At 46.3% G+C, this 20,659-nt stretch overlaps 1 protein-coding gene across 5 annotated transcripts; it reads right to left on the bottom strand.

The window, feature by feature from the left end:
• Positions 1-710: 710 nt before the first annotated feature.
• Positions 711-5,529, bottom strand: LOC309877785 (toll-like receptor 2 type-1). Of its 5 annotated transcripts, none has more exons than XM_082759535.1 (5): positions 5,443-5,529; positions 4,675-4,790; positions 4,342-4,411; positions 3,673-3,747; positions 711-3,420 (listed from the first exon to the last, which is right to left on the bottom strand). In XM_082759535.1, exon 5 carries the CDS (start codon positions 3,414-3,416, stop codon positions 1,035-1,037), a length of 2,382 nt encoding a protein of 793 aa, XP_082615661.1. In that variant the 5' UTR covers positions 3,417-3,420; positions 3,673-3,747; positions 4,342-4,411; positions 4,675-4,790; positions 5,443-5,529; the 3' UTR covers positions 711-1,034. The 5 variants fall into 5 exon arrangements, with proteins under 5 accessions (XP_082615661.1, XP_082615659.1, XP_082615660.1 ...); XM_082759533.1 differs by having other exon boundaries at positions 4,635-4,790; XM_082759534.1 differs by having other exon boundaries at positions 4,544-4,790.
• Positions 5,530-20,659: the final 15,130 nt, after the last annotated feature.

Consider the following 20,659-nt stretch of genomic DNA (forward strand, 5'->3'; position numbering starts at 1 on the left):
TACCTGCTTGTCACTATTCCCTTTACAGCTGTTGAAGAGCAATGCAGTATAACCAGGACATATTTCACAATGAAGTACAAAAGATGAATTCCCTCCTACCAGTGCAGGCTTTCTGCACTGGTTACAGAGGTAAGCGTGTAGGGGTGCTTGGCCCAATGCTTAATTAAATGTGCTGTGCAAAATAGAAGAACAGAAACCAGTCTACAGTACCATCCACCCCACTCATTAGAAGCACAAGCTTGCACCCCACAAAAAGAAAGCAACTATTTCTATGGGTAGGTAAGGACACGTGGTAACCACAAAGGAGGAAACAAGAATCCACAGGGAGAAAGAAGACTAAGAAAAATAAAAAACAAATATACGTTGATTTAATGCCTCTGATTTTCAAGTTATTGTACATGGTGCCAGAATATGTCCTTGACTACTATTGAGCAAAACCCAACCTGTGCATGGTGGTATGGATTCTGGCATGAGTAGCCAGAAAACCAGTCTTACAAACAGAGACGTACATATTCAGTACTGTCTGTTTCACATTCTATGGCAATGGTAGGGCTCCAGAAAGCATATTTTCATGTAAATTTGCTTTTTTTTTTTTCTCAGAATTAAATTTTAAGAGCGTTCTATGAATGGTGATGCTGAAAAAAAAAAATAAATGAAAGAACAACTGACACAGGAGTATTGAAGCACTTCGATTTATTTCCAATTGTAAACCACAAAAGGATTGTCAGGAACTAATCAGTGATATGGTGATAGGAAGAAAGAGTACAGAAAAACACTAAATTCAGATAAATGTATTTAGAAAATATTTAAAATCACGCAAGACTTCCAAATATCACCATTACTAGCATGGAAGATCAGAATATCAAATCACTGGAAAGCCTTTTGTGGCTCTTTTTAACTTATTAACATGACCATCCACAGGAAAGCCAGTTTTTGTTAGGCAGAAAAATAAGACAGATAAATGTCTTAGCAGGAAGAAACACTGACCTATATCCTTTGGGTAAATACACTGAAACAAGAGCTACTATCTTCTCCTATGATTTCAAAGCTGCTTTCAAGTTTTCCCAAAACATCTCCTGCTGCTCTTCTTCACGAGGCCACTCCAGGTAGGTCTTTGTGTTCATTATCTTCCGCAGTTTGCAGAACCTCTTGGGAATAGCTTGGCTCTGGATGGGCTCCAGGAGGATGAGAATGGCCGCATCGTTGTTCTCGTCAAACAGACGGAAGTGCGAGAAGTCCAGCTCGTACTTGCACCACTCGCTCTGCACAAAGTGCTCCGACAGCACGAAGAGCGTTTTGTGGCTCTTCTCGATGGAGTCGATGATGTTATCCACAATCCACTTCCCGGGCACAAAGTCCCGCTTATGGAGGCACAGCCGAAAGGGGGGACATGCCTGCTCCAGCTCCTGCACCATGACGTTTTCCACCCAGTTGGAGTCGTTCTCGCTGTAGGAGACAAAAGCATCGTAGCAGATGTCCTTGGGGGGGGCTCTCTTGGGCTTCCGCTTGGCTCGGAGCCATGCCCACGTCATTCTCATGTACCAGACTGCGTGGTACTTGTACCCAATGGCCACCAGGATGAGGATGGCCAGGAAAACCACAGCGCAGATCAAGGACACCACCAGGGACCGGTGACACTCCATCAGTGAGAGATGAATGGCTCCAACCTGAGCCCCTCTCACTGCCAGGGGAGAGTCACAGATGTAGCCTTCTGGCCACCCCACAAGCATCTGTCCTATCCCTGCCTGGTGCTGAATGAAGGAGAGGAATTCACAGGAGCAGATAAAGTTATTGGCGCTGGCATCCAGCAGCTCCATTTTCTTGAAGGACTCCAACTCTTCCTTGGAGAAGCTGTTGAGCTTGTTTCCTCTGATTGACAGGGCCACCAAGTTAGGAATGCTTGTTGCGTCAGGCAAGGCCTTCAGCTGGTTTTTTGCAAGGTACAGCTCTTTGAGAAATGGCAGATGCAGATTAAACTCCTTCAGGTTGTTTGCACTGATGTCCAACACTTCGAGAGTTGAGGGAATGCAAGCCGTTAATTTGGAAATACGAGTCCTGGAGAGATTCAAATATTTCAAATTTGCTGGCCACTCACACACATCTGGAATCTCACCAAAATTGTTTTGGCTAATGTCAAGATTATTCAGTTTGGGTAGATTAGTTACATATTTTGCAGTCTGGTTTAGAGATTTTAAAGAGTTTTTACTTAGATTTAAAGTTTGCAATGAAGGCCAAGCACCTTTACAGATTGTCTCACTTAACCGATTATTTACAAGCAAATTATCATGAAAGTCAAGATACACAAGTGATAAAAAATTTCTTGCAAGTCTGCATGGTACCATGAAAACTTTAGAGCTTGCAATGCTGAGTCTTTTCAGTTTACTTATTTGTGACTCCAAACCTTCCAGGTCTAAAAACATATAAAAATGCAGAATAGTCATATTAGTTACTGATACTATTTCAACAGAACTTTGTCCACTTACTTCAATTAATTTAGTATTCCAATTTCCATTCCCCTCAAGCACACTATCTATTGACTCTAACTCTCGCAAAGATGTGATTTCTTTCAATAACACCATTATTTGGCTAGCATATTTATCTGAGAATGAAGCTCTGGTAAAAGTCATTTTTTGTATTGTTAAAGGAAGTGTAGAGTTCTGCACCAGTTTTTCATTTTCAATGTCCAATTTAATTTCTCTAATTTCTAACCAAATGGCAGAGTGCAGAAGATCACGAACAATTGCTGAGAACAGATCTACCCTTCTTATGCTTATGATCATGTGATTTATCTTCTTAATTGACTTCAGACTTCCAGGCTCATACACACTGAGATTGCTGCCCTCGATCCACAACTGGTCGAGAAGCGTAATGCCATCAAAGTTTCCTTGCCTTATTGTGGAGAACTGCGGGTTGCCCAGGTGGAGAGAGCTCAAGTTTCTCAGGCTAGAAAAGGGAGAACTTTCCCCCAGGTCGCTATAGCAATTGCCGTGAATGTGGAGGTGCTGGAGCGAAACAAGGTGATCAAACCACCCTGGGGACAAGTGAGCCAGGCGGTTATTTGACAAGTCCAAGAGCTCCAGCTTCCCCAGGGAGACAAATGAGTCCTCGTCTATGGAGCTGATTTTGTTGGACTGCAGCAGCAGGGTCCTCAGGTTCACAGCCTGCTGCAGATCATGCGCTCGGATGTGCTTTATCCTGTTGCGGGCCAAGTCTAACAGCGTGATTTTGTCCGTGAGCCCCGAGGGAATGAAGTCCAAGCCCATGGAAGAGCAGTTGCAAGACTGAGTGGCATCGCATGAAGGACAGGCCTGCTTCAGGGCTTGTTCCTCAGAGAGACTGACAGCCAAGACCACGTACATGGCCCACACTTGCCAGGTATGTGTAGCTGTTGATTTCTGTTTTGGTTGGTTGAACATTTTGCTGTAGGAAACAGGAGATAAGACAGTATTGATTTGGGGTTTGGACAGCAACTGGCAACAATTAGAATCCTGTGCAGTTTTATTAGCAAGTCCATATTCAAATTTTATCTTGTATGAGATACCATGCAACATCAGTCCTATTTGAGCTGCTGAAACCTTGAAACACGGCATACTTATCTCTGAGGTACAGCCATATAGTGTCTCAACAGCCATAAAGGATGACTCTTAAAGTCCTGCCTTCTCATACACCCACCTGCTTCAGCTCGTCTCCTACATCTTCAGCATTATTCCTCCTCTTTGGGATGAAGCTACGACTGGATGTTTCAACCTAAGAAGGGGAAGGCTGTTAGAAACACACCCTTCGCAGCATTAAACCGTCCATCGAGTACAGCTACCAGGAAGTCAGAAGCCAAAAAACAGAAAAGGCTTATGACCATCTGAGCGGTACACACTGGCCCTCTTGGCCCAAAGAGCAGGCTGTGGCTTCCTACACTGCAAACCTCTGCAGAAGAGACCCTGAGGTCTCCCACAGCGGAGCCTCAGGGCTTCTAAAAAGCAAAGCCGAGTATACTTTTGGCACGCCCTTTTAAACACTCTGCAAGCAATTTACATTCTTTATCAGAAAGGCTGAACAAGCTGATATCCAACCCAACAAAACTATCACCCTTTTCTGTAAATCAGTGCTGGGAATAGATGAGAATTAGACATTACCGTCACCCTATAAACAGTGAACGTAATTAGAACAATACTGATTTTAATTTACAGAAGGGCTGTGTTTCCTGCCATCGGTGCCAAAGAACATTTCACCATTAGCTACACCAGCAAATAAGTCACTTATTAAAGCTCACAAGCTGCTCTAAATGGTTTCAGTACTGACAAACAGCATCGCCCAATGCTGAATACACAGAGAGTCAATACTTACCTCGGGTACTGCGCATCGCACTTCTCTCTTCGTGTGCCGATATTGTACAGTCCAAGTAGTCACCTCATACCTGTAATTGCAACAAAAGCTTGAAACCCTGTGGCAGGTCTGGAGCTAGAAAATATTTCAGCCTGTGCTCCTCAGACAAAATCTTATTGACATCTTCCCAATCTCCACTAACTACTCAGCCAATGAAGCATACTGCTGTGCATGGCTATTCTTTAGTGGCTCCTCTCCGAAGGAAATCACGGCTTCTGAAGAGTTCAGGATGGTCCACCACGCGTGACACTGACCTTCAGACTCACAGTCTAGCAGCATAATACATTTTTGTACCCTCCGCTCCGCAAGCTGAAATTCAGCATCAGATCCCTCTCCTTCTGACAGGCAGCTCCCATTGCTCAGAAGGTGATGCAACCATTTAGCGCAAGTCACTCTTTCCCAATCACTTCCTGAGGAAAAAAGTGCAGAAATAGTTTCAAGGCAGAACAACATTCTGCTCCCTACCTCTCTACTTTTGGTATTTATTGCTTGGTATGTGCTGGGGGCTGTTAACTGGACTGAGCAATGGAAGATCTCAGCACAGCCAAGATGTTCTGTTGTGTGGGTTCCATAAATTGTTTAAATATATATTTATAAATAATTTGGAGTCAAGCTGTTTAGTCAAAAAGAATAATGGAGAAACACTCAGCATCATTTCATTTCCTAGGATGCTGCGGTCATAAGTTATCAACAACTACAAAATGCATACAATTGGAACAATACTTGGTCTCAGAAAGAAGACATAGCTTGAAAGATAGTATCCTGCTGTAAACATCCAAGACAACTGTGGTGGTTTTACCGTGCTGGGCAGCTAAACCCCACAACCGCTCTCTCACTCCCCCTCCTTTAGATGAGGAGGGGGAGAAGTAAAGCAAAGAACAACTCACGGGTTGAGATAAGGATAATTTAATTAAAGGGAAATAATTATAATAATTAAATAAAGACTACCATGAACTAAACAATTTAACTAAGGGGAAGTAAAAGGGAAAAGGGGAAAAAGGGAGGAAAACAAACAAACAAAATAAATGAAAGCTATATGGAAGTGCAGAGGAAAGAAATTACTCTCTACTTCCCACAAATGAGCGATGATTGACCACGTCCTTGAAGCAAGGCCTCAACGCACGTAGCCGGTGTTTGGGAGGAGGACCGACGTCTTCTCAACGAGAGCCCACCCCTCCCCTCTTCTTCCTGTTTCCACCTTTTATTGCTGAGTGTGACCCCACATAGTATGGAATATCCCTTTGATTGGTTTAGGTCAGCTGCCCTAGTGATGTTTCTCTCCTCACTTTTTGCCCACCCCCTAGGAGGGTTAGAGAAAGGCCCAATGCTGTGCCACTGCTGCTCAGCAGTAGACACAACACTGGTGTGATAACACTGCTGTTCCAGCTACAAGTACAGAGTACGGCACTGTATGGGCTGCTGCCGGGAAAGTTAACATTCCAGCCAGACCCAGTACAACAACTTTGAAAGGGAAGGCTTGATGACATTTATTTTTGCCTGACTGAATGGAAACTCACATCTGGTCAAATGGCCAAGCAGGCTGCACCCATGAAGGGGTAGGAAGCCTTCTTACCAGCACTGAGAGGGAAATCCATTAAATTCAAACTCCAAACCTTCTGACAGCAATTTCTATCTTTTTTTTTTTTTTTTTTTTTTTTTCTGAGCACAGAAATTGCCACAGTCTGCTGCCCACTTGTTGCAAGAGGTACCTGCCTGAAAGCAGACAGACACAGTGACTGCGGCCACCTGCCCAGCCACACGTCAGGGGCCCAGCAGCATCTGACTGCTCAAGGCTGACGAAGCCCAGGCAGAAGCTCAAGTGCATCTGAGAGCATGCTTCAGTCCTGCTACCTTAAAATTAGCATTGCACATAAGGTTAAAAAATTGCTGAAAGTTCCCTACAGCTGTCTCTTCCCTCTTGCGCCTCTCATGTGGAATAGCTCTTGTTTTTAAACAGGGGGAACTTTTGGTTTTCAAAACTTTCCAAAATGTTAATTCTGAGTTTGGCATGACTCATTCCTGGGTTTTCATCATCAAAATTGCAACTCTTCAAAAAAGTTAAAGAAGTTACATTTGCGAAGAGCTTTCAAGATACACAAGAGGCTATGTGCTTCATTTAGTGCCTAACAAGCACTCTTCCTTATGTCTTATGGAATCACTATCATGCATTTGTGGAGACTTTAGACTTTAGGTAGGTGTCAGCTTTTTTTTTTTTTTTTTTCTGAAGCACCACCTTGTCTCCCAACATTCAGGCTCAGCCTGCTCTCATCACACTTCTAAACTAGATCTTGGGGGTGTTTCACTTGTTCAGAAAGCATAGGATGATAATACAGACCCTGAGCTTGCACGCAAGAGTTTAAATGAGGCATAGGGATGTGGTTTCTGGTTTCTTCCAGAAAGAGAAGACTGGAGAGACTCTGCCCCTCTACCTTGGGGACCTTTCCCAAAACAGCTTGGATCAGCAAACTGCTTAAAAAACTGAGAAGTCAGGATGGGTGTTCTGCTTGTTTCCATCTGTAGGGGAAAGAAAAATAATCTACACAACTTCTCTCACTCTCATTCCAGGTCAAATTTTCGGGATTTCTCAGGTTACCTGGAGTCAGGAAGGTCTGACAGTTCACAGTGTGGCCAGAAATACTGGAGACTGGGCTCAGAATAACTTCTTTCAAAGTCAAAGTAGGAAAAAAGTCCCGCTTTTTAAGGCAAGAATAAATTTCATCTCATCTGCTTTTTCTCTAGAGCAATCACATGTTCTGCATTGAACAAAGCTGCGTCTGGTGAGTGCTTTCTCTCTTCCTCCATGTCCGACTTGAGACTGTGATTCTGCTTCCTCTTTTGCAGTGCTTCACAAGGGTACGTGCCTCCACCGACCAGCACACTACATTTTCCCAGCAGAACGGTGCAGAGCTGCAAGAAGCCTGTGCTCTTGTAGCTGCGGCTGTTCCAAGCAGAGACCCCACACTGGCCCTTGCCAGAATATATGTAGGGCTGAGGGAGAGCTGTGCAGATCCTTTCTCAAGCTTGAAATGTCACTGTGTATCTGATGGCAGCAGATATCTGATCTGTATCTGATGCAGCACCCATTTCCCTCAGGTGGCTATGCCCTGGCACCCAGCCCCAGCCCTGGGCTCTGCATCGCTGCTCCAGCCGCAGGGACAGGCTCCTGCCTTGTCCCACCTCCAGGATTAAATCGCTGCTGCTGGGCAGGGCAGCCACACACGGAGGGGAGGACATATTAGATGGGTGTGGACCAAAACAGACAAAAAAATGTTTATGCTTTTTTGTTGGACAGAACCCTACGGAAGTAGGTGTGCTGGTCAAACACCATGAACCAAGCAACACCAGACCGCGGGGGAGCTTGGCCTCGAGACCAGGCTCCGGCTGCCAGAGTCCTGCAGCCCTCTCCTCCTGCCAGCCCTGGTGCCACCCCCCACAGGCACGTCTCTCTCTTTTAAAGTCATTTCCTCTTCACAGTCCCATGGGAGAGGATCCTGTGGCTGGTCCCCTCCCTTCCTCTCTGTCCTCCTGCATCCACACTCCCAACTGCTCTTGTTTTGCTCTTCCGCTTCGGAGATTGAGAAATGACAAGCGAGCAGCATGGGGGGGGCCTCACCAAGGGCAGGTGACTCCCTCCCCAAGCCTCTGCCTCGAAGAAAACACAGAAATAGCAGGGCAGGGAGGGAGTTCATGAATCCACTGTCCAGCAGCAATATTAGCAGAAGTGCCTTGTAGAGCTTAGGGATATGGTTTAGTGGAGGGCTGTTAGCGTTAGGTTGGAGGTTGGACTCGATGACCTTGAGGTCTCTTCCAACCTAGGAAATTCTGTGATTCTGTGAATTTTTACAAGCAGTGCAGAGCTCCTGCCTGATACTCACCCCGGTGACCAGGACACGCCAGCTTGTCTGCAGCAGCGCAAGCTGGGCTGAACCCGCAGCGCTCTTCTCCTGACCCCTCCTCGGAAATGGCTGGTGAGGAAAGGTGGTCAAATCTGTGCCTGCAGTCTCTGGAGCAGGAGGTATGAGGCTTGTGTAATTGGAAGCAGGAGGTTTGGCATTGCTTCACGGTTCTGCAAACAGAGCCTTGGCATGCACTGCTGGTGCCTATGCTTTAATCTGACTTGCAGCACTTCAGGTATTCATCTTCAAACTAAAAAATAATAATAATAAAAAAGCATTATAATGAAAAATTATGAAAAAGCAATTTTAACTCCACCATGTTCCCTATCGGGCTTACATTGACAGCAGCCAAATCCCGTGGTTAGATCTGCAGATGCAGCTTAAATGTAGAAGAACAGATTCCCCTTACTTTTCTTCTGCAACATCCTCATTCATCTTCTTGTTGTGGCAGAGTGTGAGACAGTGTTGTGGAACTGACTGCACATACAACAACCAGCCTTTTGGAAATTCTTTGCCAAGGAAGCAGGTTTGTGTTGTTTTTTGTTTTGTTTTGTTTTGTTTTTCTTTCTCCTCCTCTTGCTCATATCCTTTCTGAAAGCTCTCAGTCAGAAACGAAGCTGATTTGCTGCCTAGAAGAGGAGCAGCTACCAGGGAGGATTTGCAGGCTGTGACACAAAGGTTTACGCTAATAACACAGAAAGTTCTGCCTTTATGGAATAGCTGCAACAGTGTGACTCAACAGGGGAAACATCCGAATTTCTCTGAAAATAGTCCTGTTGATTTTTTGACTCCCAAAGAATATGCACCAACACAAAGCAACTGCATGTGAGGCACCGCTAAATGACTCAGCTCCTTTCTTGCTTTGCATTTTAATATGTAGGATTAAAACATATATATATTTTTTTTCCCTGACAGGTATGTTAAGATTTGCAGTTGATACACAGCTTTAAAGCAGCAAATACTACGGCAAATTTTGATGCCCTTCCCTTACAGAACACCTCGACAAATGCATAAAACCCTGTTACCAGTGTCACACAAATTTGTTACTCCAAAACGAGACAGCTCACCTGGCATGCTGCAGGGAGCCAGGCAAGGTATAAAGCAGGTGCCACCAGCCAGGAGGCTCCCTTGGTGTGTGTGCAGGTACATCAGGTTACGTATGACCACATCTGAGCACTGCCTGGGACGCCCTGCACCCCTGAGAAAGGGGCCTGGTGCCCAGGGAAGATGCAGGGATAGGGACTGCATGCACAGGCAGGCGCCCGAGAGCCAAGACGACAGCTTTTCCTACAGGCTAGCTTGGCTGCATCAACCCTTACTTATATTTCCCATATCCATAACCCAAGATCCCCACATGTGCTCCACAGGGAGCCTAAACAGCCTGTGGGAACACAGCCTGAGGGCTGGGCTCCCCCTTAGGTACCCTGCAAGCAACAAGCTGCAACACGGGGGACACGAAGGAGAGAGGAATCGCATCTCTTACGCTTGCTGTTGGGCAGCTTCTGCTTCATTTCAGCTCACCAGGAGGGAAAATATGCTGTCACAGTCCGCCAGGTGCGAGCCATCACCAGCAGGCTGTCGTTAGGAAGTGAGGGTTTAACATCCCAGCGTTGGAATTTCCCGTGAAGGGGAAAAAAGGCTTTCCTCCACTCCAAGGAAAAGCTTTTCCAAACATGCTGGGCAAAGGGACACGCATGCCGGGAAATGTCACTTTGGGAAATGTCCAACAAACTGTGACCTGCCTTGCTGAGTGGAGACGGGTGCATGGACACGTGTTTTCTGCCTAGCCCTGCCCTGATACACCAAAAAAAAGTGCCCTCTTCCCCCCCTCCCTTATTTTATTTATTTTTTTTTACGTGGAAGAGAAACATACTTGGGAATGGGACCAAGTCACCACATATGCAGCCAGAGTTTGTTTCCTGCACGGAGATGGAAAACGCGGTGCTGGGATGCAGAGATACATTTTTAAGTGCTTGTTACACAAAAATAAAATAAAATAAAATTCTGCTTAACAGTCAGGCAACAACCTGAGCAGGAAATGAATCAGGTCATTATCATATACCATAAAAATATCGAGATTTTTGTATTTTTTTCCAAATGAGACAATGCCAGGATATATTTTACACAGGTAGCTCAGGCTTTGCATTCAGTTGCTGCCTCCCTCTGTCTCTGATGCTATGAAGTATTTCAGATGTGACAGTGCGTTTCAGAAAGAGAAAGCCAGCCCATCCCAAATCCTTGTTTTCAGCTTTTAAAACCTCAGAAACTCTTTCTTTGGTGCAGGCACCTTTCTTGCTTTATCTGCAGTCAAAGCACCAGATTTTTAAAAATTAGGCAAAATCTAAATAGCTCTTCCCAAGTTTGTGTGTACTGGAAAAAAATGACATCTTTCATGAGTTTCTTGCAAGAATTAATTCTATTGTGTTCTTTTGCATTTCTATATTATTTTTAACCAACTTTTTTAGGAGCTTGAATACAGCAAAGTTTTAATCAGCCATGAAAAATAAATTTACTTAAAATGAAAATCTTGATCATAAGATGATGTTAATAATTACTTGAAAATTGTGTGTCGAATCTGATAGAGCCACCAGAACATCTTCAAATAATTAGATATTTCCACTATCTGACCATTCCCTGACTTTCCAGACTTGAATATGATTGAAAACAGACATCCCAAGCTGATTTTCAAGTACGCACTCAGCTATTTTAATCATTCCTCCTAAATTATCCTCAGATTGCATTTCTTGCAGTACCCTAAGTGTGAGCGTAGCAATACCAGCCTGGTAATACGGCAGTCACAACTCGCCCTGTAGCTGTAGTTCCTGTACCCATTGTGCCTCTTTGCCTTTATCCCAGTTTCCACAAAGCAAAAAACGCCCTGTGCTAGAAGAGAAATCCCAAAACAAAGTGCTGTCTAATACTGTGAAGTACCCACCTGAACAAATTTTGTCGAATTCAGCTCTAACAGCCAGTTACCCAGACCACTTCCACAGGCTGGGCAGCGGCAGCATGGGCTTGTGAAGGAATGGTCCTATCTCAGCGATGTCCCATTTCCCCAGGAGCGATGGTCCAGAAGCACTGCTGACCCTTCAGACCTTTTAGCAGGACATCAGACCTGTGGCAGAGACCAAAGCCCTGGTGTGGTAGATGGTTACAAGCACAGAATAAAAGAAAAGAAAACCAACCCCCCTGCTCTTAACTTGAAATCAAGTAGACAACAGGGGCTGTAGTGATGCTGAAGACTTTTGCAGGTCTTTAATAAGGACGTGTGGGACACATGGTAGCACATTCTTTTGGGTAATCTGATCCCTAATTTGCAGCTTTTGGATGGAAGAGATATCAAAGGAAGAGGAATTGCAGGAACTATAGGCAAAAAACGTGGTAAAAAAATCAACCTTCATGACAACAGCTAGAATTATAGGGCAAGGCTAAGTTGGTTCACGGGTAACCATAGGATAACAAAATCTTTAATCCACTCAGCTGTGGGAAAGAGCATCTCTCTCACCTTGTCTCAACGCAGGGGATACTCCTCCGACCCTGAACCCGTGATGAGGTTTGCACCTGCAGGCACAAGAAGGGCTTTGTTTCTCTGGGTCCCAGCATCCAGCACTTAACAACTCTCACCCAGCATGCCGGCCACCTGGTTGGCTTTCAGCTTAGCACTTACCCAAGTGTCAGCGTACAGATTCTTTTTCTATTTACAGAGGTTATGCTACATTTGTGTTTCTTTCATGTGCTGTTATTATGACATCATTTTAAATTAATTTCCTGTCTGTTACATGATTAATAGTCTCAGCAAATTGCCTCTGGAATCAGTACTTCGGAGCACCTTATTTCTCTGGGGTTGGTTCCTTGAGCTCTTTGTTCCTGGCTCACTTCTAGGACCAAAAGGCCAAGCAAAGTGCATTGAGGTGCGTGACCCTCTGCTGAGAGGATTCCCTCTCGGTCCTCTCTCTGGTGCCTCCACGTCTCCATCTGTGATAGTGCCTTCTCTGCTGTCTGCACTGCCTGCCAGCTGAATGCTGTCTTCTAACAGCCACTAACAAAAAAAAAAAACAGTGGAAGATGGGATGGATAGTGCAAAGGCTGGCTGGACTCTTCTCCCCTACTGTTCACAGTTCTCAACTTTCCTGTAAAATCAGTTTTCCTTACACTTACCAGCACAAAGCACAGCCTTTGAATGACTTTTGCTCACTTTCTGCAGGCTGAGGCTTTGGAAATCCTGTCCCCAGGCCAGGCAGCCCCTTCTCTTTCACGGGGAACTCTGCAAGGAGCTGGAGAGCTGGCCGACTAGGCAAAAAGCTGTGAGCTCGTAACGTCTCATCAAGTAACAGGACAACTTTGATACCACTGACTCACTGTGGGTAGGTCAGGTCTGCAACTGCTGCAAGGATTAAGGGAGGAGGGAGTGCGGTCACCCGTCCTGGCTCTGTGCACCTCCTCCTGCACAAAAAGCCTCCCGGTGGAGAAGAAAACACTTTGTGCCCTGCTCTGCCTTCTCTTTCCCATAGGAAGTCCCCAGAAGAAACCCCCATCCCCCAGAAAGGCAACTGATCATAAAATAATCCCTCTCCGTTTGCTTTCCGTGACGCTGCTGGCACAAGAATGAATACGAGCGCTGCCAAAATTAACAAGCAGGCATGGCAATCCCGCCTCTTGCTAGAGAGCCTTTCCAGACCTGCCTGAGCTTTCTTCTGGTGGCTGCACACAGAGGCAGGCTTGAGTCAGAGCCTATCTGCAGGAAAGAGGAGAGCGAGCACCTAATCTGACGTGACTAAAGCGCCTGAGGGCAAGGTGCCAGCTTTCTGGGCGGCTGACCTCTCTGCTCACAATTTTTCATTCGGGTGGTTTGCTTTGGCTAAGCGTCTTTGGTAAACATCGCGAAACACCAAAACCAGGAAATAAAAATTATTTTTTTTAAGGGAAAAAAAAAAAAAAGGAATCAAAACTAGTAATAGATCTTTCTTTGTCCTTCCAGGAACCAGCTTTACCCAGGCCAGCACACACCATCTGGAGCAGAGCAGGGCCTCCTCAGAGACCTGCAGCAGCGCTAGGGTGCCCAGCCACCCCACGGGGATTTCCAAATCCCTGGGGATTTCTTGCTCCTCTGATCCTGGCTTTTCCCTGCAATTCTTGGCATGAAATAGAGCAACTTCAGAGCACCAAAGTCTTTCCCATCTTGTGGCTGTTTACTGAAGGGCAAAAAGGCATGATCTGGGAACTGGAGTAAGCCTTGCAGAAAAGATGAGTAGAGGAGATGGATACAAGGGAAAGCTTAACCACAGGGCACAGGCAGGGGTGGCTGGCACCAGTAGCATTGAGGTATCCTGAGCATCCTCAGAAGGGGTAATGCAGAGGAAGGGTACCACCAGCAGCAGGTCCAGGGATTTCATAACCATGCTCTGTATATGTAACTACTGCCAAAGATGTGCATTTCAGTCAAGCCAACTACAAGGTTAGCCTCCTTATAAACAAACAAGCGCGCACACAATGTACAAACCAGGCAAACAGAAGCCCATGTCCTGAAAGGCCGTATTTCAGTGAGATGGCTGGAGTTAAGAGTCATCGCGCATGTAGCGGCATTCCCCTGTGATATTGTGGGCTTTGGCCTCGAGAGCAGAGCAACGAGGCTCCGTCTGCAGAAAGAGACAGACTTTAAACTAACGTTACATGTTTGTGGAAAACAGAAGCAGCTGTTTTGCAGACAAACTAATAAAAGTCGGCATCGCTCGTAAGAACAAGATTTAGCTCAACTATAGCTCTAAAATATCTGCGCTCCAAAATGCTTTGGAAAAACAGCCTCTTCTGCCTTCAGAATGGGTTGAACAATCAAAAAACTGTTTTCAAAATAAGTTGTACAGCTGGAAAGCCGCTTTCTGAGTTTACTGAAGCTGGTACACAGCATTTCTACCCACTGCTGGGCAGCACTGCAGTTCCTGTGGGTTTGATAGCTTTAGACATGATAAATACAACCTGTCCAAGAGACCACGCCGAGCTCTGAGCCAACTTGTACCAAACTAAGCCAGGCGTCCTGAGGTCTTACTTCTCCCCATCACCTTCTGGAAGTTAAAACAGATATCTGTGATAAAGTGGATTGCCCTAAACACACAGGGATGGTGATATAATTAAGATATCTAGGATATCTACAGATTGATATCTGTAGATCTACACACAGATCTACAGGCTCTCCCTCTTCCTACCATGAAATACATCATTATCAGGCTCTCTCAGACCTCTAACTTTCAGATTTTTCCTCTCTTCTTTTCATATCTTCAGTATGTTTTGAGGCAACACTGAGTCCACAGTAGTTGTAATTAAACAAAAACCAACCAAACAAACAAACAACAAGCAAACAAACAAAAAACAGAGCAGTCATTATGCTTTATTCACTGCAGGAATAGATGGGGGAATTTGAAATCACCATGTCAGTCCCATTACTGTATGTATACATTTGGTCTGTCATCTATTAAAATGCATGACTGTATGTGCCTGGCAAGTGCTTCAAAGTTTTTCTTTTGATCTTTACAAAGATAAAACTGTAATATTTTTGTAGGTATATAAGAACATTAGTTACTGGACTAGTTAAAAACCACTTAACTTTTGAAACTGGTGCCATCTGTTTCCTATTTTTATTTATAGAATAAAATACTCTGCCTCTAAGGACTTCTCTAACAAGCCCTCTCATACGAAATACCAGTGATGTTTTGGCCAAGACAGCTGAGCTCCTGCCCGACGGGTTTGTGGATGGGGCTGGCCATCCAAACAAAGGACTGCAAAAATGAGAAGGCAAGGAGAAAGTCAGACAGCAAGCCATCTAAGAGCCTTTCACTCATCCCTCAAGTCAGCTCATCAGCAAGAACACTACCTTGGTTAGGCTTCAGGCTCCTCTATTAGAGCAAACGGCATATGAGATCCTTCCAACCCAACCCAAACCTGCAGCTTACTGAGCTTTGTGCAAGTCCCTCTCAGCGATGCAAACAGATTTATACTCCACTGAGAAAACCAGTACGTAGGAATTAACAGATTTGTTATATTGGTACCTCTCCCTTATGAATTTTGAAATGTTTTTATAAACAGTTACTTGCAACAAGTTTTAGTCATTAAACCAACAAATTATCAAAAATGTTTCAAGTGGAAATAAAGCTTCATTTCTCAGGAATAAAAGAAATAACACCATTAAACCAACAACCTCTCAACCAACAAACATTCAGGGCATCTCTCACAGGTACACAGATACCTTTCCTTAGCGACAGTGTGAGCTGAGGGCTTGGCACACTACTAATTGCGACAGCACAGCAACTGCTGCAAGTTGCATGTTGCTGTAGGGTATCAACCTGAATCACGAAGTTCAGCTATTACAAAGGAAACCCAGGACTTTGCCTACGAATACCTCTCCGAAGGCAGAAATCCCTCAGGCTTGGGAAGGCAGGAAAGGCTCGTGCCCCTGCTAGTTCAGGCTGCCCACCATCATGTCCTTTATTCATGTCCCAAACTGCTATTGCCATCAGAAGCACCCCAGCCCAAAAGCCATGGGAAGTTCAGGCCACGCAGACATGTGATGTTCAAGGCTACAACTGCAAGCAAGCTCTGCAAGCTTACAAAGAGGAAGACAGCTATGAGGAAGAAAGTGACAGCAACATACTAGGAGAAGGTGACTGAACGATGTTTGTGCTCACCAGAGTGACGGTGCAGCAGGGTGCTGGGGAAGTGCCCGAGCTGGGCAATTGGGCCTTGGTTAAGCAGAAGATGCCTATGGTCTGGTTTCTTTCAGCCCCAGAAAGAGCATTCATTGCATGATGAGGATATACGGACCAGAAAACGCTGAAACTTGGCATTCAGAGTCATTTGGAGAGTGCGTGACCTCAATGCAGTACTAGCAGTGGGAGCCCAAAGGCAGGTGTAGGCGTAATGTCCTTAGCTGATGAGAAGGGGTTACAGGTGCAGCACACCATGGGTCACAGCCCTGAGGAGAGCAGAGAGGAGATAAGGGCTTCCCTGCTGCAGGGTGCACAGGGCAGCAATGAGATCATTTTCCATTTGCTCACAGGCGCTGCCATCACCCTGCTTTGTCCCTGCAAGCGCAGCCAAGAAATGAGCAATATGCTCCCACGGCCACGCTCTCAGTGTCATCTGAGGAGTGTGATGGAAAGGTTACCGTGTTTTCTGTTGCTTCTGCGGGGTTTCTTTATCAATTTTGACATCTGGCTTGCATGCTCTGGTGTTGCACGTGTGGCACTGCACAACACCTTGACTTTAACAAGGCCATGCCGTATGAATGAAGTGAAACCCGCCTCTCACTAAAATCAGAACCAGAAACCCCAGCAGGCCTCGTGGGGTGTTGATGGCCTCGCTACAACACCCAACCCACCGTCCTGCACGAGAAGAAAGTTGTGTTTCTAGTTTCGAGACAGCCCCAACCCAGCGCATCCTGCTTCCCCCGGATGCCGCGGAGGCAACCACCTCCCTTCCACGTAGCCGCTTCTGGAAGCCGTAGCGAGTCCAGCGCACAGGCTTCCCGCACATCTGTGCTACGGAGGACGTGTGAAAGCGCTGACTTATCTCCACAAACTGTACATTCAGTCAAAATTAAAACCAAACAACCCGCTCCCAGCAAACCAAGCATTTTGCCAGCGCGGTTTGAGGAGCAAGGTCTGGCTGAGCCCGTCACACCACAGACCGGGTCTGGGGGATGGAGCAGCGCCGTCCCGAAACCACCGCATGGGTGCTGGGTTTGCTGAGGAGCAGCTCTGCGGTCACTCCCCGAGACAAGGCACCTCAGGAGGTGCATACACACGTGTACAGGCTCGGCTGCGAGCCAGGCCTGCCTCCTGGTAGAGTGGCTGGAGGCAATTAAATGTCCGGCTTGTGCTGGACAAGCAGCTTGGTCACTGGCTCACCCAGCACTGGTTTGTGGGCTGGGGAGCGCTGTGGCTGGGGTTGGCACAGTCCCTGCTCACCCAGGCCACCACCAGCCTGCGAGCAGCAGTCCCGAACAAAAGCTCCAGAGGCACGCAGCCCAGCAGTACCACCCTGGTACTGTTGCCACCCTCCACAGCCACCCCAAAATTCAAAAGGGTTTGAGGGCTTGGGCCGCTGCGGTTTAAGTGACCGGAAAGAAATGAAGCAAAGCAGAGGCCGTGGAAAAAGTGAGCCACATGGTGTGTGAGGCACAGTGACAAGGGAGGCTTTTTTGTTGGGGAGGCACGGAGAGAGAGGAGACTTCTGCAGGGAAAGCCACCCCAGGGATGAAGGGATGAGCATCAGCAGGGGAGCGCCTGGGTCAGTGCCTCTAGTGACGACCACAGCAGTGGGTGCAAGCTCCCAGGACCTCAGTTGCAACACCTCTTTGTAGGGCTGGGACAAGAAATCCTCCCCCGTGCTACTCCACATCCCCCAGCTCGAGGAGATGGGGAACAGTGCCAGGCCTCTCGCCCACCACAGCAGAAATGGGCAACTGCTGCCAGAAACGCTCGGGCCTGCTGGGACACCCACCTCCACCAGGTCAGGCGAGCAAGCCCAGCCCCCTGCAGCCATGCTGAGTGGGCAGAGCTGCTGGTGACACCAGCCCAGCAGCCCTGGGGACGCTCAGCCCACCAAAGGTGCTGTGGAGAGCACACAGTAAGCCTTGCCAAATGCAGGGAGGCTGACCCAACAACGGGATGGGGCAGAAGAAGCAAAGGTGCTACCAGAACGTGGCTGTGGTGACGAGGACATGCCACCCTGCACCTGTCCCACAAAGAGCTTACAGCAAAGAAAGCATGTGGAGAGGGCAAACAGGGTGACTCAGGGACAAGCACAAGCAACGGGCGTTGCCCGAAACTGGAAGTGAAAAGAGCAAATGCTGGAAAGCAACACCCCATCCGCCACCGCAAAGACCAGCCTGGCCCGTCCAGGTCCCTCCCCGCAGGAGGCAAGCCCGGTGGGGCCAGCCCCACTTACCGGCAGGGTCCTGGGGAGCACTGCATGCTCCTCTTCCCTCAGCTCTCCAGCCCAACGCTGTGCAGGTCTCACCAATCCTGCAGGACGGGCTAGGACAGCTGAACAGACACTCACCGTCTCTCACAGTACCTATAAACCTTCACGAAATGCGCCAAGAGTATTCCCTGGATCCAGGATGGAAACCAGGGACAAACGAGGCAGACTTGGCCAAGACGCCTGGCACAAATCAAGGCCAGCAGTAACTTCAGCCTCAGTACCTCCAGTCCCCAGTGCGCGTCCATGAAGCCACAAGGCTGCCTGGAGAGGGAGCAGGTGTGGCTGGTGCTTCTCCAAGTCTCTTCTTGGGAAAACGATGAACATCCTGAGTTTATGTAGCATTCACAGCAGGATAGAAATCCACACTGAAAGCTTGTAACTGCCCCTGATTTCCCCCCTCCCTCCATAACCAAGCACACTAGTGAACTGTGCAAGATACTCTTTTATACCATGATTCTTGTTTTTCCCTTTGCAAACTGAAGTGTTTCTTCAGTTTACTGAGAACTTTCACAGAAGAGTCTCAGAAAAATGGTAACAGTTTCACAGACATTGGCAAAACTCAAGACCCTGCTAAAAAGAATTCCTGGCACAAGGCAATAAATTAGAAATTATTTTGCTCAAGACAATTAGATGTCTTTATAGCTATCCATTTAAGCAGCCTCTCCAGTTCTACTCTAGTAGAATTACAGTAATTTTGGTACAAAGAAATTTGTAGTGGAATTTATTATTTCATCTTCCCCTTTACTGTAGGGGAAAGATGATTTTTAATTGAGCCCAAATCCGCTTGTATGCCGTGGATTACTCATTAAGCTATAGATGTCTCCTGATGGCAGCAATTATTCCTGGTAACCTTAATGAGCCTGTTACATTCCTTTGTTATTGTTATGAAAAGTTATATGAGATACTTTGCCTAATACTACCCAGCTCCTGGGGGAATTACTTCTTGATCTGTTCTGGTTTGATTAAAGAGAATGATTGTTTTCTTTCTCAGCAGTATTTCTCAAGTTGTTTGTGGCTCATTTCCCTTGTCTGTTGCTGGCACTTTAACCACTCTAACAGAGTTTTTCATAGAGCTCTTTTCCAAACATTTCTAATTTTTGTTGTTCTCCCTGAACTCTCCAGTGTCTTTGCTTGGATTATTGTGTTTGTTCTCTCTCTCAGCAATTTATTCAGCCTGGAACATAACACGCTGCTTAGAACAAGAACTCGGTGCTGATCAGAACTCTGTGGGGGGGTTTTGTTGGTGTTACAGTTTGTTGCAAATCTAAGAAAAGCATCTCCTTGTACTGGTGCTTGAGGAAAAAAGCTTCACTTCAGTGCAGGCAACATACAGATGCCATTAAAGTGATGAAGCTAACAGAACAAATTGGGTATGCTAACCAATGGCAGCTCTGAGCATCCTGTGTTCTTTCCATTGCTTTTGCACCTCCAAAACTCAATGGGCATACAATAAAATGAGCAACATTATCCAGGGAATAAAGAACTTCATTGCATTTCAAACCAAATGATCAATTGATTTTTTTTCCCCATGTTTATTGTGTATGCACTCCCGCTCAATTCCTCCCGAAGTCTCCTGCCATGGGCAATAGGTGCAGAGAAAACATATCTGTGGTTATGCCTCCTTCTCATGGCTTTGCACTGGTTCAGGAGCATCAAAGTTCGTATGAATATGTGAACTTTCCTTCAGAATCGCAAGCAATTACTATTAAACTCCATAGTCACAGAGTCCCATCCAGCAAGACACATCATGGAAAGTGGCCAAAGACTCTTAGTGCTATTTCCTGATAAAGTCATTAAAACACCCACAGTTTTGAAAAGCATTCAGTGAGGATCTCACTTTTCTGACACTGAAACCAAAGAAAGGCTTAGAAGCTCCTTCCACATAAGCAGCCAGAGCAGTTAAATGCAGCAGCTTCCTAAAAAGCCACCCAACCACCCTTTCAAAATCTTCTGACCAACATCAGCATGTCAGAGGAGCTGCTCCGATAGCTCAGCAACATGATGTGACTGGCAGAGCCAGAACCGTGTGGGCTCTCAGGTTGCTGAGGAGCCTTGCATGCAGGTTTATCAGCTATTTCACAGTGCCTTGGCTGCTCTACCTTCAAATAAAAACAAACATGAGCACTTCAGCATTTTGTTGTCTAATAACGCTTGTCTGCCTGTCAGGCTGAGTTCAAAGGGCAAGAGGAAAACAGGTGAAACAGCGAAGAGTCAAGAACTTGCTGAAGTTGTCAAACTCCTCAGAACAGCTGTCAGACCCCGGTGGTCTCACCTCCCACATGGAACAGGACTGTCACTGCCACTAGAGCAGGCAATGCTGCGACCACCTCTGAGATGTACTCACTCCTCGGGACAACCCGTCCTCTTCCTGCTCCACCTGAGCCTCCCAAGCTGCAATCTTTGACTGT

This window comes from Aythya marila, assembly GCF_965140915.1.
Source record: "Aythya marila genome assembly, chromosome: 4".
In the NCBI taxonomy this organism is placed as follows: domain Eukaryota; kingdom Metazoa; phylum Chordata; class Aves; order Anseriformes; family Anatidae; genus Aythya; species Aythya marila.